The 24,340-nt window shown below is 48.2% G+C and overlaps 2 protein-coding genes across 5 annotated transcripts in view; both read left to right on the forward strand.

Annotated features, from left to right (window-relative positions):
- Positions 1 to 5,383: 5,383 nt before the first annotated feature.
- LOC144952946 (uncharacterized) lies at positions 5,384 to 20,350 on the forward strand. Its single transcript, XM_078883432.1, has 4 exons — positions 5,384 to 5,435; positions 5,874 to 5,958; positions 9,789 to 11,594; positions 18,351 to 20,350. Exons 3-4 carry the CDS (start codon positions 9,817 to 9,819, stop codon positions 20,056 to 20,058), a joined length of 3,486 nt encoding a protein of 1,161 aa, XP_078739558.1. The 5' UTR covers positions 5,384 to 5,435; positions 5,874 to 5,958; positions 9,789 to 9,816; the 3' UTR covers positions 20,059 to 20,350.
- A 1,196-nt stretch (positions 20,351 to 21,546) lies between these two features.
- LOC144953012 (uncharacterized) overlaps positions 21,547 to 24,340 on the forward strand; it is a 62,450-nt gene continuing 59,656 nt past the window's right edge. For all 4 annotated transcript variants that reach the window (XR_013640737.1, XR_013640736.1, XR_013640738.1 and 1 more), the window contains exons 1-2: positions 21,547 to 21,609; positions 22,336 to 22,421. The gene's annotated coding sequence lies outside the window, so the exon portion shown is untranslated. The remainder of the gene's footprint in view (positions 21,610 to 22,335; positions 22,422 to 24,340) is intronic.

Below are 24,340 nucleotides of genomic sequence, written 5' to 3' on the forward strand. Positions count from 1 at the left end.
CGTTTTGTGAAAACCCAGATGCATGAGCCGTTCATGAGCTGCCAGAACGACCCTACCCCGCATAGCAACAGGCACAACGAGCACGTGACGCCGGGACATGTTGTCCCACTTCATCAAAAGGCCCTGTCTGCACACCCAGGAACCGACCCGCGCCTCCCCTACCTCGGGAGCGCCAACTTTCCGACGTAGCGTAAGTAGGGAGCTGTCGGACATTTGGAGACGGCCCCACTCAATGAGGGGCAACGACAACAGCGAATCCCTCCCCGTGGGGGCGTCGACTCCCGGGGTGTCAGTGGCGGCGAGCGCAACTCCCGGGGTGCCGGCGACCGGGGGTTTGCACCGCGCCGATCCCAACAAACATGTGCAGTCCGTGCACGGAGGCAACCGCGACAAGGCGTCCGCATTTGAGTGTCGCAATCCCTTGCGGTAAATCGTCGTGAATTGGTAGTCCTGAAGGACCTCCAACCATCGGGACAATTGGCCCGATGGCTGTGCCACGCGCATAGCGTATTGTAGAGCCGCATGGTCCGTACGGACCGTAAAATGACGGCCGTAAAGATACGGCCTGAATTGCTGTGTAAAAACCACAATCGCTAACAATTCACGACGAGTTACGCAATAGCGTTGTTCGGCGGGGGAAAGAACTCTACTACCGTAGGCGACCACCCGTTCAACCCCCCCGACCACCTGTGAGAGCACCCCCCCGATACCCGTGTTGCTGGCATCTGTGTCAGGCAAAAACGGTTGTGTGAAATCGGGGTAACACAAGGGGGGAGCCTGCACCAAGGCGTCACGAAGGGAGCAGAACGCAGCCTCCTCTTCCGCCCCCCAGTGAAACCGCACACCCTTAGCCGTCAAAGCGTGCAGGGGCCTGGCTATGGTGGCAAATTGCTTGACAAAACGACGGTAATAAGAGGCGAAACCAATGAAACTGCGAACCTCCGTGACCGAGGTTGGCGTTGGCCATGAGCTGACGCAATGCGTCTTAGCAGGGTCCGTCGAGATCCCTGAACGACTCACGATATGGCCCAAATACCTGACCGATTCCTGAAGCAGAAAACATTTAGCCGGTTTAAATTTAAGCTTAGCGGAACGCATCCTGAGGAACACCGCTCTCAGTCGCTGGAGGTGCTCCTCAAAAGTCCGACTAAAGACGATGATATCGTCGAGATAAATCAAACAGGTATCCCATTGGAGGCCCGACAAAACCAATTCCATGAGTCTCTGGAACGTGGCGGGAGCGGAATGTAAGCCCATGGGCAAACGGTTGAATTCAAATAGGCCACCAGGTGTCCGGAAAGCAGTTTTAGGTTTAGACTCGTTATCGAGTGGCAATTGCCAAAATCCAGAAAGCAGATCGAGTGTGGAAAAAAACTGTGCTCCCGCCAAGGCATCCAGCGACTCATCCATCCTGGGGAGCGGATACGCATCCGCCATCGAGATTTTGTTTAAGCGGCGGAAATCGACACAAAACCGCAAGGACCCGTCCTGTTTTTTTACTAGGACAATAGGAGCACCCCACGGACTAGAAGAGGGCGAAATGATATCGGCCGCCAACATATCATTAACCGCCGATTGCACATGCTCCTTCTCGGCTGGGCTGAGCCGGAAGGGATTCTGACGAATAGGGGCCGCGTCCCCTGTAGCTATGTGGTGGCGCAACAGGTCAGTGCAGCCGATATCGTACTTATGTTTGCTGAACACGTCAGCAAACTCGAGTAGCAAACCCCTCAATGCTCCCAATTGCACCTCGGACAAGTTAGCAGAACCGGCACACAACGAGTCCAACCACTCAGTCCCCTCATCACTTGGAGGATGCGACTTGACAGTGAAATCTGCTTGAGCCACGAGCCGTTCCTCAACGGGTAGCGGCGCGGCGTGAGCCAGCACCGTTCCCTGCGCAATTACGGCCGGCCGCGACCCCGTATTCAGGACCATTACGAACGGCTCACTGTCCCCTCTCACCATGGTTTGAGCAACCGCTAAGTCGAGGCCCCTTCTGGCCCTGTTAGACGGCCCCAACAGCACCCCCTGTGCCTCCGCACCCACCTCGAGTGGCTTCCTCAACCGAAGGGGTACTAACATTTGCGATCCCGGGGGCACCCGTACAGTGTGAGTTGCCAGCGCCTGCACCGTCGCACAAACCGTGCGCATTTTGGTAGGGCTCGTCAAGAACGCAACCCGCCGACCTGACGGAAGCTCTATGCAGGCCTGATCTATAAGAATTTTGATGGGCATTTTGGACAAAAAGTCCGTACCTAGCAAACAGGGAACGGCCAGCGATGATGATACAAAAATAGGGCCCGCCAATTTGATGTCACCAATGCAAATAGTCGCCCGAATCTGGCCGATGATCCCCAGGGATCCCCCATTCGCCGCATAAAATGGCACGTCTACTGGCAGAAGGGGTCTACTTTGGACGGGAAGAATGTTATAAATAAGGTCCGAGATGATGGTGGCCGACGCACCCGTGTCCACCAGCACCCGGACCTCAACCCCGTCAATAAACCCCGTTACCACGGACGACCCGGCCGACGCAGCCACGATCCTGTGGGCCAATTCGGACCACTCGACTGCTTGCGGGCCGCGTACGGACCCCCCTCGCCGAAGTGAACCCCCGGCACCCAGCCGCGAACCCCCCACCGCCAAGCGGCGACCCGAATGTGCCGTGTTTGTGGACCGAACGTGTGAGGTGCCGCGACTTGCCGGGTTTTGTTGGGATGACTTGTGGCCCTGGTCGTCGTCCCGACGTGGTCCTGTGGCGCGCTGACGCGGGGCCCGGCACCCGGCTGCGACGTGACCCCGAAGGCCGCAGTTGTAGCAGACGACGGACGTCGTAGGTTTCGGTTGCTCCAGCTTGCGGGGTGAACGTGTGGGCGAACGACCTCCCGTTCTCCACTCCCCCGGACGCGATGTAGCGAAGGCCTGCTCCTGATCCGCAGCTGGCCGAGGTTCGGCGATCGTGGCGGCCAGTGCCGCGTTCCCCGCCCATTTGCAGACGACCCCCGGCTTGCGTTTGAGGACCTCGTACGCGTGAATGCTCGTGGCGATCGCCAGGGAGCAGATATCCATCTCGTCCGCCACATTGATGGGGACCCCCAACTCGTGGGCCAACGCCAGCAGCTGCTCCGTCACCATGGCGTCCTTCCCCTCCTTATCCATGCGGGGAAAAGCTGCGTCCGCCAAGGCGAGCAGTGCCGTGCGATAGGCGAGCGTCGTTTCTCCAGCCACCTTCCGCCGATCGTAGAACTGGTGGCGACACGTGGAGGGCGGTCCGAACACCTTCGCCATCAGGTGTAGTGCGTCCTGGAGCGTAGAGCGGGACGACCTTGCAGCAGATGTGAAGGCTGCAAGCGCGTCGTCGTCAAGCATCGCTGGCAACGCACGCAGGGCAGTGGTGTCGGACCACCCCGACATCTCCTGATGAGCGAGGAACCTTCGTTGGAAGGCTCCCCAGTCGCCCCCATCCGCCTTGAACGCCGACAGCGCGGGCAATCTTTGCTGGAGGACCCGATCGTCGTCGACGTCGGAGAGATTTTCCCGCGCTCCGCTGTAGTTGTGTAAAATGTCGGCTCGGTTGTCAGGCGCAAAATGGAGAGCTCCGGCGCGCGCTGATGACGTGGGCTGCGCTGAGCGGAGGTGTCCGGCCACGTGGCGTCCGTGTTTCCCGCCAATCGATGGCGGCCCCCCAAAAACGGCGGCAACTTTCAGACTTTTGGCGCGAAGCGCCTTTTGGCGGGATTCCTCCAACGTCGCTTCCTCCACCAACCCCGCAGCCGTTTTCCCGCTCGCCGGAACGGAGATGTCAGCCAAGACAGCGGCGGCGGCGAGTAGCAACTCCGCCAACCGGGAGTGCGCGTCTTGGAGGCTGGTGTCGGAGGCAAGCGGAGCGTCGGCCATCACCGCGAAGTGCTGCATCGGCGGCAACTCCTCGTCCTCTCCTCCCGAGGTTGGTGTCCCCGGTACGCCGTCGTCGCCCCGACCTCGCTCGTGGGTACGGGTAGTCTTCCTCGTGTCCATACTTCTTGAAGACAGGTTTACTTCTGACGCCAGTTGTAATGTAGTAACTCGGCGGGAGACGACTTCACGGGTAACACACTCTTTATTTTACCAAACTCGTTCACAGGTGACTAACACCTACTTTGTATCTCGGGTGACAAACACCCACTTAGTATCTCGGGTGACAAACACCCACTTAGTATCTCGGGTGACAAACACCCACTTAGCTACTCGGCGACTAACGCCACTGAGCTACTCGGGTGACCAACACCCACTTAGCTACTCGGCGACTAACGCCACTGAGCTACTCGGGTGACCAACACCCACTTAGCTACTCGGCGACTAACGCCACTGAGCTACTCGGGACACTCCCTGCCCGGGGTATCCGTCTTGACTGTGGGTCCCCAGCCCGACCCACGTGGGCGTCGGACCCCGGGTCCCACAGCCTCGCCTCCGAGCCACACAGGGCCCCGGTCCCCACAAGGACGGCGGGACTAGGGGTCTCGGGGCACTAGGTCTTCAGCTCCGTCTTCGGGTCTTCAACTGGGTAACTCTCCCCGAGTGCTCTCGCGCGTCCCCCTTTATACCCCACCTGCGGACGTCGCTGCGAGCACCCATCTTATTCGACCAATCACTCGGCGCTGGCTACGATCCTCTTTTCCCACATCTCATCGTGCCTCACCACCCACGCCGCGCCGCCCCGTCATCTGTCACTCCCGGCGCACGCGTCCACACCACGCCCACAACGCGTGCCCAACCCCGCACCCCGCGCCGCCCCGTGATCCATCACTGTCACAGTCGGCGCACGTCAACACCACCACTACATATACACACAGTAACAACAACCGCCATTCGCCGCTAAGTGGCGGTGACGTCACCACGGCGCTTGTGCCAGGCTATGTGCACGGGGCACATCCAGGTGTTATGGGTCGACTGACTTAGATGACTGGCCAATGCACCACCTGTGCCCCCGATTGCGCCAACAAACAGTGTCCACACACAATGTTCACGTTGTTGTTGAGCTCACGCACCCAATGGGTCTCTGTTCAAAAGAGGGAGCCATAGAACCAGATGACACCAGAAGGCGTACTACTCAAACACTGCAGTATCACAGAAAGCCGTCTCGGGTGTGGACCAATCAACTTCAAGGACGGTGCATATTATCATTATCAGAGTTGCTTTTTTTGTTTGCATTTTTGACTACTTGTGTTGTGGTTATTGCAAACATGATGCCTTGTATAAAGGTGTCAGTTTTGTACCAGTTTAAAAGGGTAAAAACCTATTACTATAATATACTGTATTCAGTTGCCCTGCTGCTCGTTGGGGGAGGGGATTGTGTGAACCCCGCAAGTGACGTCATGTCACCTGCTGCCGCATGACGTCACGAGTTATCAGGTCGCTTATGCTTCGTGCACGCTCGCTCACTGAGATCCGAGGTGAGAAGTTTACATCGTGGTGGTCGTTGTTGTTGTGGTGATTGTTGTGGTGGTTGTTGTGAACCCAGTTAGAGCCTCGCTCCTTCTCCCTCGTAGGGATATCAATTGAGGAGCAGCGAGTATGGAATCGTTGTCCAGATTGAAACATTACAACGCAGGGCCTAGCCATGCGGAGACTTGCCTCCTGCCCTCGCCTGATTGCATTTGCTTTATTTCTCTGCTTAAGTTTAATTTGTCTTCACCTGGCTCACTACTTTGAAACTTTGTTTTACTTTAAATATTTCTACGTTTTTTTTTATTTTACCAGGCATAGCCCACTTGAGCTACACCGCTCTTTTTCAGACGCGACCTGCCCACAACGCAGTGGGCTTATCAACGTGTGGAAATGTTTATCGGTCAAATACTCTAAACGCGTGGTGATGTTGACTAAATGTGCAGGGAAAACCGCAGGATCCGGAGGAAAATCCACGCGACCACGGAGAGAGAGGGACACGCAAACTCCAAATATACAGCCATAATACAGGTTTGTTTGGGATTGATCGCGTAAATAAATAAATGTGTCGTTCACCCCGCTACCACCCGATACATCCAATTAATAAGGGGTTTGTCACGTAAACAGAACGTGGCCAATGCGTCACTAGTACAGCACTAGTGTGTAGTGTATAATACTGTAGTGTATAGTAGTGTGTATTGTATAGTGTAGTGTACTAGTACAGCACATCGGTGTGTTGAAGAGCCAAGCCACAACATTTACAATCTGCGTACAATGTTTTGAAACTATTTCCAACCAGCTTCATCAGACGACAGCCACATGTTGTGGCTTGGCTCTGTGGGAATAGAAATCGGCTCGTTGGGTTAATAGCGCAGCACGCTAACCGTTGCACTACCGCTCCCCACTCACGCACAAACTTTATCGGAAGTATAGTATCCAGTAATAACTAAGTTTCCCGGCTTAGCTCAGGTCTCGGTAATCAAACATTAAAAGTAATGTCTTGCCATGCTGGCTTTATTAGAATAATTTAATTCTGCCAAAGAAAGCTGTAAATGTGTATATTGTCACGGGTTTGTGGTTGTGTTATACAATAGCGGGGCTTGTTTGTTTCATGAGGACAGCTTTTAAATACGTTGCCCTTGGAGAGCTTCAGGATGGACAATGTTGGATTTTTGCCATCTGGTGGTGTTGGCACAATTTGGTTCCCAAAAAAACGTTCATATGCACAAAGTTTGCTTTATTTATATAGATTATATATATGCTCCAAGCTCGTGTGCTGTTTCATTCAGACTCTGTCGCCTCGACGGACCTGGTTTTGACCTGAGGACGGCTGCTTGCGTTGTGGCCGAAACGTCGTGAGAATAATTTTATTATGTTTTATTTTTATTATTTTATTATTATTTTATCTTTAGACGTGACTTAACCGAAAGAACCAAAGAGTAATCAGGCAGTTCTACATGTGGTGGAGGAGCTCCCATGCCTGGTTAATGTGTTCACGACCAGCTCTGGTTTGGCAGCCAAAGTCTCACTTTAAATTTGTCTAGCAGCATTCTTTCATTAGACTGTGTAACACTGTGTGGAAGCTGCCTGGACTTTTGCGCTATACAAAGCTGTGAGTGTCCATCACCAAGGTCTAGTCTGTCTGAGACCATCCCTCTCCCTGCCATACTGGCAACGCACCCGCCTCTCACTCTTCGTACTGTGGATGGTGGGCGCACAGGACGGTGCCACGTAGCCATTCCAGGCTGGGTCCAAATGGGTTACGTGGGTCACCGAGCCACCAGGCCTCATTCCACGACTGATATCAATATACAATATCTGTAACGAGGCCCCCCAATAGACTGCCCCTGGAACTCTATCCGGCACGTCCCACTGAGGGAAGTCCCCGGGGCCCGGGCCAGGACATGCTGGTGGGAATGTCGCTTGGCTGGCTTGGGAACGCCTGGGAATTCCCCAGGAAGATCCAGAGGCTGTCGCAAGGGAAAGGGAGGTCTGGACTGCCCTACTGAATGTGCTGCCGCTACAACCCTCACCAAGACAAGAAGATTTAGAAATAAACGAACAAAGCTGCGAGTCTTCTTGGCCACAGATATTACTCCTTTCTCTGTAGATGCAAAATATTAACTTATTTAAAGGACCGTCTGTTCTGGCTTATAATTAAGACTGGCCAGGCTATGATCCCCTCTATTGAACCAAACAAGATTGTATTATAACCTTACAGAGCCCTAAAATATCAGTACAGAATATAATCTGAGACTTTGGCAGGGGAGGCTGCATTGGTTGGGTCATGAATTCCGCATAAACAGACAGCATGCACAATCATATTCTGTTAGTCCAGATGTTACGGGCTAAACGGGCATGGCATTGGCTAGAGAAGAGATTGGAGGATGTGGAGTTGATCAGACCTGCTGTCAAGATCGGCCTCTCGAAGAGGCCCGTGACGTATGCTGCAGGGGAGTTGGAGGTATTTGCTCTGCAACAACAATGAGGTTGGAGTAGCAACGATCACATTAATGGGTGGAACGCTGGGTGCCTCAAATGCAGCAAGACAGCAGGAAAAACAGCTGGTGCGTCTGTTAATCATCTCAGTCAGTCATCCCTTGACACCTGGATCATTCCCATGACATGCTGACAAGTGATCCACACTTACATGGCATTCATGTGAAATATATGTGTATGTAAGAGTTTATCTATGTGGGGAGCGGTGGCGCAGTTTTTCCACTGTGTAACAAAAACAATGTCTTGTTCCTGGGTAGTATGTGTTATTTCCTAATTGCTTTTGCCTCTTAAGTACAAAAAATGGCTATTCCCCACAAACTTTGCTTTTGTGACCTGGACAGTGATATTTAGAAATTTACCTCTTTTCAATGAAAAAACTGGTGAATTTGTTATTTTCGTTCACGTACAATTCTGGTCACAAAAGCAAAATTTGTGGGGAATAATAGCCAATTTCTAGACTCTTAGGCATAAGCAATAAAAAAATAACACTTAGTACCCAAGAACAAAAATTGTGTTACATAGTGTTATCACAATTAAAGTTTGATTATCTCCGACAACAAACGTGATTGATTCGTGAAAACTTAACTTATTGTGGGGAAGCATTAATACTGAGCATATGAAGGTGGCCAGGCATGGTTCTGAACACACCACCACCTTTTTTCCATGCCAGTGTGTGTTACAGTGTCAAGTTTGTATTTGCAGTAAAGTATATTAACTCGATTGAACACGGAGGTTAAATCAAAACAATAGTACAGTGATACCTCGGTTCACGAACTTAATTCGTGAACTGACTCTGGTTGTGAACTGAATTGGTCGTGAGCCGAGGCACATTTTCCCATAGGGTTCAATGTAAATCCGGTTAATCCGTTCTGACCTTTTTTTTTGGTTTTTGAAGCACAAAAATACGAAACAAATGACAATACACATTACTGTAGTACTGTACAGTATAGTAATGTATAAAGAGAGAACACTAACCTTGCTTGAGATGACTTCTGGCATGGAGGAAGGCAGGTGGAAGGCGGGTGGGAGACAGTAAGCACTCTTACGGGTGAACTGTACAATACAGTAAGTACAGTATTGTACAGTACAGTAGTGCAGTACTGTATGTGCTAAAAGCACACCAAAAATCATAAAGTCACTGAAAGTGTCTTCACAGTACTCACAGTACTTCTTTCTGTGTCTCTGCTTCTCTCCACGATCTTCCTACAGGAAGTCACGACCATGTGACAGCCTGGAATTAGCATAAAAATGGCCGCGGCTCCTGTTCGTGAACTGAAGCGGAGTTCGTGAACCGGAGCATATTTTTATGAAATTTTCTGTTCGTGAACCGAGTTGTTCGTGAACCGAAGCGTTCGTGAACCGAGGTATCACTGTATATACTTTTTTTCTTCTGAAAATTTTTAGGAGAATGGAAATAGGAAATTAACACTGCACATATGCAGCTGAAGTTAGATCTGTTCATCCCAGCATTCAAGGAAATCTGAGCCTGGCTTCATGCCTCTAAGTTAGCGATTGAACATTAATTTATGCATTTCTGCATAATAAAAATAGTATTATTTTCAACACCCTTTGCTGTGTTAGCTGCATTTTTCTTTCATAAATATTCCTTTTGTAGCCAGACAACCGAAATTGTGTGCTTGGAGTTTTAGGTTAACATTCATTTTGAAGATACTAGGGCTTCCAGGTTGACCATTTGCCCTCTAATTGTGTGCCCGTGTGATGAATTTGGGAATCTTTTTCATATTATCATGAATATGTGAATGAGTATAGACATGCAAGTCATGTGTGACTGTATATATGCATTCCTTTGTGCCTCAATACTGACGTAGATGGTGTGGATATTCTCTTTTTTCTCTCTGCAGCTGACGCTTCCTCTGCAAAATTGGTTTGATGGAGCAAAGGCACTCAGCGCAGCTCGGTACAAAAAGGCAACAACGCGACCAGCGTGCATACAGCACGGATCGTGTTGGACATTTAACACAGCACCAGAGAACTCACACAGGAGAGAAACCCTTCAAGTGCACTGTGTGTGACAAGGCATTTTCATATCCATCAGTTTTAAGGAACCACCAGAGAACACACACAGGAGAAAAACCCTTCAAGTGCAGTCTGTGCGCGAAGGCGTTTTCACGGTCATCTGCTCTTGTATTACATCAGAGAACACACACGGGAGAGAAACCCTTCAGTTGCACTCTGTGTGGGAAGGCGTTTGCACGTTCACAACATCTTAAAATACACCAGAGAACACACACAGGAGAGAAACCCTTCAAGTGCACTGTGTGTGGGAAGGCATTTTCAGATAAATCTGCTCTTAAAAAACACCGGATAACACACACAGGAGAAAAACCCTTCAAGTGCAGTCTGTGCGGGAAGGCGTTTTCACAGCTATCTGTTCTTGTATTACATCAGAGAACTCACACGAGAGAGAAACCCTTCAGTTGCACTTTGTGTGGGAATGCGTTTGCACATTCACAACATTTTAAAATACACCAGAGAACACACACGGGAGAGAAACCCTTCAGTTGCACTCTGTGTGGGAAGGCGTTTGCACAATCACCATATCTTAAATTACACCAGAGAACACACACTGGAGAGAAACCCTTCAAGTGCACTGTGTGTGACAAGGCATTTGCACAGTCATCAGGTCTTCATAGACACCAGAGAACACACACGGGAAAGAAACCCTTCAGTTGCACTCTGTGTGAGAAGGCATTTTCATATCCATCAGTTCTAAGGAACCACCGGAGAACACACACGGGAGATAAACCCTTCAAGTGCAGTGTGTGTGGGAAGGCATTTTCAGATTCATCTACTCTTAAACAACACCGGAGAACACACACAGGAGAAAAACCCTTCAAGTGCAGTCTGTGCGGGAAGGCGTTTTCACATTCATCTGCTCTTGGATTTCATCAGAGAACTCACACAGGAGAGAAACCCTTCAAGTGCACTGTGTGTGGGAAGGCGTTTGCACATTCACAACATCTTAAATTACACCAGAGAACACACACGGGAGAGAAAACCTTCAAGTGCACTGTGTGTGGGAAGGCGTTTGCACATTCACAACATCTTAAATTACACCAGAGAACACACACGGGAGAGAAACCCTACAAGTGCACTGTGTGTGACAAGGCATTTGCACAGTGGTCAGGTCTTCATAGACACCAGAGAACACACACGGGAGAGAAACCCTTCAGTTGCACTCTGTGTGGGAAGGCGTTTGCACAGTCATCAATTCTTAAAAGACACGAGAGGACACACAATCATCAGAAGATCCCCAAGAAATTGAGTCTGAAATCGGCTTGTGAAAGTCAAAGTGCTGCAATGAGCCCATCCCTCATGAAACCAGAAGTGAATCCCAGCTTGGACACTTTTAAAGGTATCAAGGTGAAATGTGAAGAGGCGAAGGTGAAATGTGAAGAAATGATGAAGAGCGAAGAAGTGAAGGTGAAATGTGAGAAAGTGATGGTGAAAAGCGAAAAAGTGATGGTAAACTGTGAAGATGAAGATTCAACTCCAAAATCGTACCTTCACATCGATGGAGGCAACGTGAAGCAGGAGGAGAATTCTGACTGCGAGGCAGAGCTTGGCAACTCCCAGCAGTTTGTGGAAGTGGAGGTGTGGGTGGACTTCTTAGACAATACAAAGTCAAATGGAGACCCGGTAGATGGGTAGGCTTGAGACAATGAAGCTCCAATAGATGCACCTTTGTCACAGGCCTTTAATGAAAAGAACGTGAATTTGAACACTGAATTCCTGGGTTCAACCTGCAGAGTAAGAGCGGCGAGTATTTGTTGACCTGTGGGTTGGGTAGATGAATAATCAGGAACAAGAGCCAATAAGCTTCCAAGTATTCCACTGTTATATTTATATTTGCATTGATATGGTGCTTGCTTAATTGCCTCAGCAACTCAGTTTCATATCTCATCACAAACGTTCGAAGAGCACCTTCAAGTGGCAGCTGCCTCTGTCATAAGGTGACACTGCTGTCACCTGCATGTGGGCATGAGTCTGTCAGTAGGGGGTGATGATTGATGTGTAATCTTCATTATGTAATTTCTGGATCATGTTTGAAATTGCCCAAATATTGACCATTACACCAACATGCAATGACCTATGCGTTTTGAATGACAATCGTATGTTTTACATCCACTGTTAAGCAGACGGTGCATATTTTGTTTAATGTTACTGGAGTAGCCAGATTGGAAACTTGAACCTCTGCAATAAATAGAGAATGTGCTACCACATGGCTTCCCTCAATCTGAGTGTAGGCATGACAGCCTGAATGTTTCTAACTGGCGCAGATGTTCCATTTAGAGGGGTCCACGTTTCACATGCCTACAGAAGGGAGGGCAAAACTGGCCGAGAAGAACCGAAGCTTCATGCGGAGCGACAGACCAGGTAGCTTCCACACAGCATAGCGCAGCCGATGAAAAGATAATGCCGCCCGACTGATTCGGACCACCCACACACTGTACACACGCAGTGTTCCCACAAGGTCTACACACACCATGTACACAGCGTACACACAGTTTACCCACAGTATACAGTCTGTACACGCACAGTGTATACACACAGTAACAACAATCGCCACTAAGTGGCGGTGACGTCACCACGGCGCTTTTGCCAGGCTATGTGCATGGGGCAGATCCAGGTGTCATGGGTCGACTGACAGATGACTGGCCAATGCACCACCTGTGCCCCCGACTGCGCCAACAAAGTGTACACACAATGTTCACGCACACAGTAATGTTCACGTTGTTGTTGAGCTCACTCACCCAAGGGGTCTCTGTTCAAGAGAGGGAGCCATAGAAATGGAATCTAAAACAGGACCCTGCGGGGTGGGCTGGTAGGAATAATAATTAGTAACCGGGAGGAGCGATGCACGCCAGAGGCTCCAAGTCCCCGCCCTCTACCCCGCTCCTTAGCAACGCGCCCTGCTTAAGTGGTGAGGGCGGCGTGTGGTGATCGTGGTGATCGTGGGTGGCCGAGGAGTCGTGTGGACGCCGCTGTGTCGACTGTCCCCCGTCTTCAACTACTTGGGGGCGAAGTGGTCGTTTGCAGACTTCTCGGCGACCGACTTCAGCAAGGAGGCGCTTTTATCTCAGCGACGCCATCAAATTGACGACGCCGTGACGAAAAAACGCAGCGATTTTCGCGCGCAGTTGACAGCCCCCCCCCCCAACACCACCCTCAACACCACCCCTCCCACCAGCCCTCACCACCCCCCCACCACCCCCCACCACCACCCAACCCCACCACCACCCCCCACCACCACCTTCTGCACCAGGCCTCGCGAAGCCTCCCACACTAGGCCTCGCTAAGCCTCCCGCACTAGGCCTCGCGAAGCCTGCCGCACTAGGCCTCGCGAAGCCTGCTGCACTAGGCCTCGCGAAGCCTCCTGCACTAGGCCTCGCGAAGCCTTCTCTGCAGTAGGCCTCGCGAAGCCTTCTCTGCAGTAGGCCTCGCGATGCCTTCTCTGCAGTAGGCCTCGCGAAGCCTGCCACACTAGGCCTCGCGAATCCTTCTGCACTAGGCCTCGCGAAGCCTTCTCTGCACTAGGCCTCGCGAAGCCTTCTCTGCAGTAGGCCTCGCGAAGCCTTCCCTGCAGTAGGCCTCGCGAAGCCTTCCCTGCAGTAGGCCTCGCGAAGCCTTCTCTGCAGTAGGCCTCGCGATGCCTTTTCTGCAGTAGGCCTCGCAAAGCCTTCTCTGCAGTAGACCTAGCGAAGCCTTCTGCACTAGGCCTCGCGAAGCCTTCTCTGCAGTAGGCCTCGCGAAGCCTTCTCTGCAGTAGTCCTCGCGATGCCTTTTCTGCAGTAGGCCTCGCGAAGCCTGCCGCACTAGGCCTCGCGAAGCCTGCGGCACTAGGCCTCGCGAAGCCTTCCACAGTAGGCCTCGCGAAGCATTCTCTGCAGTAGGCCTCGCAAAGCCTTCCCTGCAGTAGGCCTCGCGAAGCCTTCCCTGCAGTAGGCCTCGCGATGCCTTTTCTGCAGTAGGCCTCGCAAATAAGGCGATTAAATGTATCTCGTGTCTGTGTTAATATAAATGTATCTTGTCTCTGTTAAAAAAACGTGCTGCGTTTCAGTAAAGTAAATTTGAAGCGAAGTTTAAAGTTTCGCCGTGAGGCGCTGGAAGCGACGGCCATCTTGTTTAGTTCACAGATCGCAGGGGGAGCGGGCGGCCATCTTGTCGGACAGACGGACGGACGGACACATTAATCTATTGGTGGTCTGGTCCAGTTCGTTCCTACCAGTATAAACTTAAACTCTAATCCTGATCTCGCTCTCTGACGTCACCACTCATTAACTTGGCGTGATGCGCGAGGGGGAGGTGTCCCCACTAGTGACGTCATGTCACCGAGGTATTTACCCCCTCCAACGTGATTTTGAGCGTGACGTCACGTCTGCCGACTTTCCGTTCCAGTACAATGTTTATTTGGGACAGGGATAGCAGCCAAGCACCATCACCTGACATGGGCCCTTCTCGTTAACATAATATATTCAGTTACCATGCTGCTCCTTGGGGGAGAGATTGTGTAAACCCCGCTAGTGACGTCATGTCACCTCCTGCTGCCGCATGACGTCACGAGTTCCCAGGTAGCTGCTGCTCCGCGCACGCTCACTGAGATCCGAGGTGAGAAGTTTACATCGTGGTGGTCGTTGTTGTTGTTGTGGTGATTGTTGTTGTGGTTGTTGTTGTGAACCCAGGTAGAGCCTCGCTCCTTCTCCCTCGTAGGGATATCAATTGAGTAGCAGCGAGTATGGAATCGATGTCCAGGTTGGAACATTACAACGCGGGGCCTAGCCATGCGGGGCCTTGCCTCCTGCCCTCGCCTGATTGCATTTGCTTTAATTCTCTGCTTAAGTTTAATTTGTCTTCACCTGGCTCACTACTTTGAAACTTTTTTTCTTTTAAATATTTTTACGTTTTTTTTATTTTACCAGGCATAGCCCACTTGAGCTACACCGCTCTTTTTCAGAAGCGACCTGCCCACAACACATGGGGGCTTATCAACGTGTGGAAATGTTTATCGGTAAAATACTCTAAACGCGTGGTGATGTTGACTCTAAATGTGCAGGGAAAACCGCAGGATTCGGAGGAGAATCTAAGCGACCACGGAGAGAGAGGGACACGCAAACTCCAAATATACAGCCATAATACAGGTTTGTTTGGGATTGATCGCGTGAATCGATGTCGTTAACCCCGCCACCACCCGACAGCCATTTAGTAAGAGGTTTGTCACGTAAACAGAACATGGCCAATGCATCACTAGTACAGCACTAGTGTGTAGTATGTAGTAATGTGTAGTGTATAGTGTAGTGTATAGTGGTGTATAGTGTAGTGTACTAGTACAGCATATCGGTGTGTTGGAGAGCCAAGCCACAACATTTACAATCTGAGTACAACGTTTTGACACTAATTCCAACCAGCTTCATCAGACGACAGCCAAATGTTGTGGCTTGGCTCTGTGGGAATAGAAATCGGCTCGCTGGGTTCATAGCGCAGCACGCTAACCGTTGCACTACTGCTCCCCACTCACGCACAAACTTCATCGGAAGTATAGTATTTATCCAGCAATAACTAAGTTACCCGGCTTAGCTCAGGTCTCAGTAATCAAACATTAAGAGTAATGTCTCTGCTTTTTTATGTAATTAAGGTCTATCGTACCATATCGAGGCTTGGGGCTTTGGGTTGTTCTTTGTTTATTATGTCTCTGCCTCTGCTCACATTCATTGACGATTTTTATGATTTTGGGCAAGCCCGTCTAAAGCTGCGTGACCAGGAGTTGGAGCCATTTGCTGTTCAATTTGGCTTGTGACAGAAATTCACTCTGCCCCCATGCATTACATTACATAGCATCTTCATTAATTATGTAGTTTGAGAAGCTCACAATAGCCATATAAATAATTGCATTCGTTACAGTTAAAATGATACGCGCATCGATGCCTGGTTATAGTTAAGGGATCGTTCCCTGGTCAACCATGTTATATCTGCTGATGATCTGGAAATGGCGACTCAATGAGATCGGGTTAGATAATCTCGTTCTGTGCCAGGATAAATCCATCATGAAAGGTGACCTTGCGTATGTTCCACCAAAATAAATCACCTGCCTGGGAATTTCATGTCATACAACACTGTACCTGCTCAACTCTCCATGAGTAATCAGGCAGTTCTACAAGTAATGGAGGAGCTCCCATACCTGGTTAATGTGTTCACGACCAGCTCTGGTTTGGCAGCCAAAGTCTCACTTTAAATTTGTCTAGCAGCATTCTTTCATTAGACTGTGTAACACTGTGTGAAAGCTGCCTGGACTTTTGCTCCATACAAAGCTGTGAGTGTCCATCGCCAAGGTCTAGTCTGTCTGAGATCATCCCCTCTCCCTGTCATATTGGCATCGCACCCGCCTCTCACCCTTCGTCCTGTGGATGGTGGGCGCACAGGACGGTGCCACGGAGCCATTCCAGGTTGAGCCCAAATGGGTTACGTGGGTCACCTAGCCACCAGGCATTGTTCCATGAGTGATATCAATATATAATATCTGTAATGAGGCCCCCCAATAGAATGTCCCTGGAACTCTACCAGGCACGTCCCACTGGGGGACGTCCCTGGGGCCTGGCCCAGGACATTCTGGTGGGAATACGTCGCTTGGCTGGGTTTGGGAACGCCTGGGAATTCCCCAGGAAGAGCTCGTCTGTCGCCAGGGAAAGGGAGGTCTGGACTGCCCTACTGAATGTGGTTCCACCACAAACCTCACCAAGACACGAGGATTTAGAAATGAAGGAATAAAGCTGTGAGTCTTCTTGGCCACAGATGTTACTCCTTTCTCTGTAGATGCAAAATATTAACTTATTTTAAGGACTGTATGTTCTGGCTTTTTATTAAGGCTGGCCTCCCTATGATCCCCTCTATTGAACCAAACAAGATTGTATTATAACCTTACAGAGCCCTAAAATATCAGTACAGAATATAATCTGAAACTTTGGCTGGCGAGGCTGCATTGGTTGGGTCATGAATTCCGCATTAACAGACAGCATGCACAATCATCTTCTGTTAGTCCAGATGTTACGGGTTAAACGGGCATGGCTTTGGCTAGAGAAGAGATTGGAGGTTGTGGAGTTGATCAGACCTGCCTCTGGAAGAGGCCCGTGACGTATGCTGCAGGGCAGTTGGAGGTATTTGCTCTGCAACAACAATGAGGTAAGAGTAGCAACGCTCACATGAATGGGTGGAACGCTGGGTGCCTGATATGCAGCAAGACAGCAGGAAGCACAGCTGGTGCATCTGTTAATCATCTCAGTCAGTCATCCCTTGACACCTGGATCATTCCCATGACCTGCTGACAAGTGATCCACACTTACATGGCATTCATGAGAAATATATGTGTATGTAAAAGTTTATCTATGTGGGGAGCGGTGGCGCAGTTATTCCACTGTGTAACAAAAAAAATGTTTTGTTCCTGGGTAGTATGTGTTATTTCCTAATTTCTTTTGCCTCTAAAGTACAAAAATTGGCTATTCTCCACAAACTTTGCTCTTGTGACCAGGACAGTGATATTTAGAAATGTACCTCTTTTCAATGAGAAAACAGGTGAATTTGTTATTTTCGTTAACGTAAAATTATGGTCACAAAAGCAAAGTTTGTGGGGAATAATAGCCATTTTCTAGACTCTTAGAAATAAGCAATAAAAAATAATACTTAGTACCCAGGAACAAAAATTGTGTTACATAGTGTTACCACAATTAAAGTTTGATTATCGCCGACAACAAACGTGATTGATTCGTGAAAACTTAACTCATTGTGGGGAAGCATTAATACGTAGCATATGAAGGTGGCCAGGCATGGTTCTGAACATACCACCTTTTTACCATGCCAGTGTGTGTTACAGTGTCAAGTTATTAATTCGATTGAACACGGAGGTTAAATCAAAACAATAGTTTATTTTTGTTTTCCTCTGGAACTTTTTATGAGAATGGAAACAGGAAATTAACACTGCACATATGCAGCTGAAGTTAGTTCTCTTCATCCCAGCATTCAAGGAAATCTGAGCCTGGCTTCACACCTTTAAGTTGTGATTGAACATTAATTTATGCCTTTCTGCATAATACAAATAGTATTATTTTCAACACCCTTTGCTATGTTAGCTGAATTTTGCTTTCATAAATATTCCTTTTGTAGCCAGACAACCGAAATTGCGTACTTGGAGTTTTAGGTTAACATTCATTTTGAAGATACTAGGGCTTCCAGGCTGACCATTTGCCTTCTCATTGTGTACCCGTGTGATGAATTTGGGAATCTTTTTCACTCTATCATGAATATATGAATGAGTATAGACGTGCAAGTCATGTGTGACTGTGTATATATGCATTCCTTTGTGCCTCGATACTGACGTAGATGGTCTGGATATTATTTTTTTCTGTCTGCAGTTGATGCTTCCTCTGGCACTTCCTCTGCAGAATTGGTCTGATGGAGCAAAGGCACTCAGCACAGCTCGGTGCAAAAAGGCAACAATGCAACCAGTGTGCATACAACACGGATCATGTTAAACATCTGATACAGCACCAGAGAATTCACGCAGGAGAGAAACCCTTGAAGTGCAGTCTGTGCGGGAAGGCGTTTTCACAGTCATCTGCTCTTGTATTACATCAGATAACTCACACGGGAGAGAAACCCTTCAGTTGCACTCTGTGTGAGAAGGCGTTTGCACATTCACAACATCTTAAAATACACCAGAGACCACACACCGGAGAGAAACTCTTCAGGTGCAGTCTGTGTGGGAAGGCGTTTTCACAGTCATCTGGTCTTGTATCACACCAGAGAACACACACGGGAGATAAACCCTTCAAGTGCAGTGTGTGTGGGAAGGCATTTTCACGTAAATCTACTCTTAAAAAACACCGGATAATACACACAGGAGAAAAACCCTTCAGTTGCACTCTGTGTGAGAAGGCGTTTGCACATTCACAACATCTTAAAATACACCAGAGAACTCACACGGGAGAGAAACCCTTCAGTTGCACTTTGTGTGGGAAGGCATTTGCACAATCATCACATCTTCAAGCACACCAGAGAACACACATGGGAGAGAAACCCTTCAGTTGCACTCTGTGTGGGAAGGCGTTTGCACAATCACCATATCTTAAATTACACCAGAGAACACACACGGGAGAGAAACCCTTCAAGTGCACTGTGTGCGGGAAGGCATTTTCACATTCATCTGCTCTTAAAAATCACCGGAGAACACACACAGGAGATAAACCCCTCAAGTGCAGACTGTGTGGGAAGGCGTTTTCACGGTCATCTTCTCTTGTATTACATCAGAGAACACACACAGGAGAAAAACCCTTCAGTTGCACTGTGTGTGGGAAGGCGTTTGCACATTCACAACATCTTAAAATACACCAGAGAACTCACACGGGAGAGAAACCCTTCAGTTGCACTTTGTGTGGGAAGGCGTTTGCACAATCATCACATCTTCAAGCACACCAGAGAACACACATGGGAGAGAAACCCTTCAGTTGCACTCTGTGTGGGAAGGCGTTTGCACAATCACCATATCTTAAATTACACCAGAGAACACACACGGGAGAGAAACCCTTCAAGTGCACTGTGTGCGGGAAGGCATTTTCACATTCATCTGCTCTTAAAAATCACCAGAGAACACACACGGGAGAGAAACCCTTCAGTTGCACTCTGTGTGGGAAGGCGTTTGCACAGTCATCAAATCTTAAAAGACACCAGAGGACACACAATCATCAGAAGATCCCCAAGAAATGGAGTCTGAAATCGGCTTGTGAAAGTCAAAGTGCTGCAATGAGCCCATCCCTCATGAAACCAGAAGTGAATCCCAGCTTGGACACTTTTAAAGGTATCAAGGTGAAATGTGAAGAGGCGAAGGTGAAATGTGAAGAAATGATGAAGAGCGAAGAAGTGAAGGTGAAATGTGAAGTGATGGTGAAGAGCGAAAAAGTGACGGTAAACTGTGAAGATGAAGATTCAACTCCAAAATCGTACCTTCACATCGATGGAGGCAACGTGAAGCAGGAGGAGAATTCTGACTGTGAGGCAGAGCGAGGCAACTCCCAGCAGTTTGTGGAAGTGGAGGTGTGGGTGGACTTCCTAGACAATACAAATTAAAATGGAGACCCGGTAGATGTGTAAGCTTAATAAAGCTCCAATAGATTCACCTTTGTCATTGGCCTTTAATGAAAAGAATGTGAATTCGACCACTCAAATTCCTGAGTTCAACCTGCAGAGTAAGAGTGGCGAGTATTTGTGACCTGTGGTTTGGGTAGATGAATAATCAGGAGCAAGAGCCAATAAGCTCCCAAGTATTCCACTGTTATATTCATATTTGCATTGATATGCTGCTTGCTTAATTGGCTTAGCAACTCAGTTGTTTCATATCTCATCACAGACACTCGAAGAGCAGCTTAAAGTGGCAGCTGCCTCTGTGTCATAAGGTGACCCTGCTGTCGCCTGCATGTGGGCATGAGTCTGTCAGTAGGGGGTGATGATTGATGTGTAATCTCCGTTATGTAATTTCTGGATAATCTTTGGAATTGCCCAAATATTGACCATGACACCAACATGCAACGACCTATGCGTTTTGAATTACACAATCGTATGTTTTACATCCACTGTTAAGCAGACGGTGCATATTTTGTTTAATGTTACTGGAGTAGCCAGACGTGCCTGTCGGATTTGAACCTTGAACCTCTGCAATAAATAGAGAATGTGCGACCACTTGGCTTCCCTCAATCTGAGTGTTGGCATGACGGCCTCAATGTTTCGAACTGGCGCAGATGTTCCATTTAGAGGGGTCCACGTTTCACATGCCTACAGAAGGGAGGGCAAAACTGGCCGCGAAGAACCGAAGCTTCTTGCGGAGCGACAGACCAGGTAGCTTCCACACAGCATAGCGCAGCCGATGAGAAGATAATGCCGCCCGACTGATTCGGACCACCCACACACTGTACACACGCAGTGTACACACAATGTCTACACACACCATGTACATAGCGTACACACAGTTTACCCACACAGTATACAAACAGTCTGTACACGCACAGTGTATACACACAAAGTAACAACAACCGCCATTCGCCACTAAGTGGCGGTGACGTCACCACGGCGCTTGTGCCAGGCTATGTGCACGGGGCAGATCCAGGTGTCATGGGTCGACTGACTGAGATTACTGACCAATGCACCACCTGTGCCCCCGACTGCGCCAACAAACAGTGTCCACACACAATGTTCACGTTATTGTTGAGCTCACGCACCCAATGGGTCTCTGTTCAAGAGAGGGAGCCATAGAACCAGATGACACCAGAAGGCGTACTACTCAAACACAGTGCAGTATCAGAGAAAGCCGTCTCGGGTGTGGACCAATCAACTTCAAGGACAGTGCATATTATCATTATCAGAGTTGCTTTTTTTGTTTGCATTTTTGACTACTTGTGTTGTGGTTATTGCAAACATGATGCCTTGTATAAAGGTGTCAGTTTTGTACCAGTTTAAAGGGTAAAAACCTATTACTATAATATACTGTATTCAGTTACCCTGCTGCTCGTTGGCGGAGGGGATTGTGTGAACCCCGCAAGTGACGTCATGTCACCTGCTGCCGCATGACGTCACGAGTTACCAGGTCGCTTCTGCTTCGCGTACGTTCGCTCACTGAGATCCGTGGTGAGAAGTTTACATCGTGGTGGTTGTTGTTGTGGTGGTGGTGGTTGTTGTTGTGAACCCAGGTAGAGCCTCGCTCCTTCTCCCTCGTAGGGATATCAATTGAGTAGCAGCGAGTACGGAATCGATGTCCAGGTTGGAACATTACAAAGCGGGGCCTAGCCATGCGGGGCCTTGTCTCCTGCCCTCGCATGATTGCATTTGCTTTAATTCTCTGCTTAAGTTGAATTTGTCTTCACCTGGCTCACTACTTTGAAACTTTGTTTTTACTTTCAATATTTCTACGTTTTTTTTTTATTTTACCAGGCATAGGCCACTTGAGCTACACCGCTCGTTTTCAGAAGCGACCTGCCCACAACACAGTGGGCTTATCAACGTGTGGAAATCGTCTTGGTTCTTTCGGTAAAGTCACGTAGAAGGGAAGTAATAAAATAATAAAAATAAAACCTAAGAAAATAATTCTCACGACGTTTCGGCCACAACGCAAGCAGCCGTCCTCAGGTGAAAACCAGGTGTCGACAGACCTGGTTGTGGTCGAAACGTCGTGAGAATTATTTTATAATGTTTTATTTTGATTATTTTATTACTTCCCTTCTACGTGACTTTACCGAAAGAACCAAGAAGATGAATCCCTGCAGTCACGAAAGCTTTAAATCGAAATTTAACGTGTGGAAATGTTTATTGGTCAAATACTCTAAACGCGTGGTGATGTTGACTCTAAATGTGCAGGGGAAAACCGCAGGATCCAGAGGAGAATCCACGCGACCACGGAGAGAGAGGGACACGCAAACTCCAAATATACAGCCATAATACAGGTTTGTTTGTGTTAGATCGCGTAAATAATGTGCCGTTAACCCCGCCACCACCCGACACAGCCAATTAGTAAGAGGTTTGTCACGTAAACAGAACGTGGCCAATGCGTCACTAGTACAGCACTAGTGTGTAGTGTATAATACTGTAGTGTATAGTGTAGTGTTTAGTAGTGTGTAGTGTATAGCAGAGGTGTGGACTCGAGTCATGTGACTTGGACTCGAGTCAGACTCGAGTCATGAATTTTATGACTTGCGACTCGACTTGGACTTGCATAACAATGACTTTGTCCCACCTATGAGATGTGGACTCGAGTCATGTGACTTGGACTCGAGTCAGACTCGAGTCATGAATTTGATGACTTGCGACTCGACTTGGACTTGCATAACAATGACTTTGTCCCACCTCTGGTGTATAGTAGTGTATAGTGTAGTGTACTAGTACAGCACATCGGTGTGTTGAAGAGCCAAGCCACAACATTTACAATCTGAGTACAACGTTTTGAAACTATTTCCAACCAGCTTCATCAGACGACAGCCACATGTTGTGGCTTGGCTCTGTGGGAATAGAAATCGGCTCGTTGGGTTAATAGCGCAGCACGCTAACCGTTGCACTACCGCTCCCCACTCAGGCACAAACTTTATCGGAAGTATAGTATCCAGTAATAACTAACTTTCCCGGCTTAGCTCAGGTCTCGGTAATCAAACTTTAAAAGTAATGTCTTGCCATGCTGGATTTATTAGAATAATTTAATTCTGCCAAAGAAAGCTGTAAATGTGTATATTGTCACGGTTTTGTGGTTGTGTTATACAATAGCGGGGCTTGTTTGTTTCATGAGGACAGCTTTTAAATACGTTGCCCTTGGAGAGCTTCAGGATGGACAATGTTGGATTTTTGCCATCTGGTGTTGTTGGCACAATTTGGTTCCCAAAAAAAGTTCATATGCACAAAGTTTGCTTTATTTATATAGATTTTTCCCATATTTTGTCTTGTGTATGGTTTCTCAATGTTCATTTTAATTGTTTAGTTTTTTTATTTTCCTTTTACCTCATGCCATTATTTAGGTAAGGCTTAAGTATTGAATATCGCACTTTTGGCTTTGCGAGGCACTTTCCCAGATCGTAACCTCTATATTCAAGGGGCTGAGGAGTGCCGATTTTCAGCAGAAACTATATCTCTGCTTTATTGATGTAATTAAGGCATATAGTACCATATAGAGGCTTGGGGCTTTGGGTTCTTTGTTTTTTACGTCTCTGCCTCTACTCACATTCTTTGATGATTTTTATGATTTTGGGAAATCCCGTCTAAAGCTGCGTGACCAGGAGTCGGAATCATTTCCTGTTCAACTTGGCTTGTGACAAAATTTCACTCTAGCCCCATGCATTACATTACAGAGCATCTTAAATAATTATGTCGTTTGAGAAGCTCTCAATGGCCATAGAAATAAATAGCATTGGTTACGGTTAAAATGATACGCGCATCGATGCCTGGTTATAGTTAAGGGATCGTTCCTTGGTCAACCATGTTATATCTGCTGATGATCTAGAAATGGCTACTTAATGAGATGGGGTTAGATAATCTTGTTCTGTGCCTGGATAATTCCATCATGAAAGGTGGCCTTGCGTATGTTCCACCAAAATAAATCACCTGCCTGGGAATTTCATGTCATACAACACTGTACCTGCTCAACTCTCCATGAGTAATCAGGCAATCTTAATTTTGGAGCTTTCGTGACTGCAGGAATTATTCTTTGGTTCTTTCGGTTAAGTCACGTCTAAAGATAAAATAATAAATTAAATAATAGCATATTACGACGTTTCGATTGCAACACAAGCAATCATCATCAGGCATAAAAGAAAGAGCAACAAAAATCTAACTAGAAAACTATAGACAGACATACAAGCAGACAGACATCACAACGACA

Source organism: Lampetra fluviatilis, chromosome 71 (genome assembly GCF_964198595.1).
Source record: "Lampetra fluviatilis chromosome 71, kcLamFluv1.1, whole genome shotgun sequence".
In the NCBI taxonomy this organism is placed as follows: Eukaryota; Metazoa; Chordata; class Hyperoartia; order Petromyzontiformes; family Petromyzontidae; genus Lampetra; species Lampetra fluviatilis.

Bases quoted from the DNA above. Each gene is read 5' to 3' on its own strand.
- LOC144952946 (XM_078883432.1), top strand. From the start codon at position 9,817: ATGGAGCAAAGGCACTCAGCGCAGCTCGGTACAAAAAGGCAACAACGC. The intron at 11,595-18,350 runs GTAGGCTTGAGA...TGTCTGCAGTTG, and splicing joins AATGGAGACCCGGTAGATGG to ATGCTTCCTCTGGCACTTCC.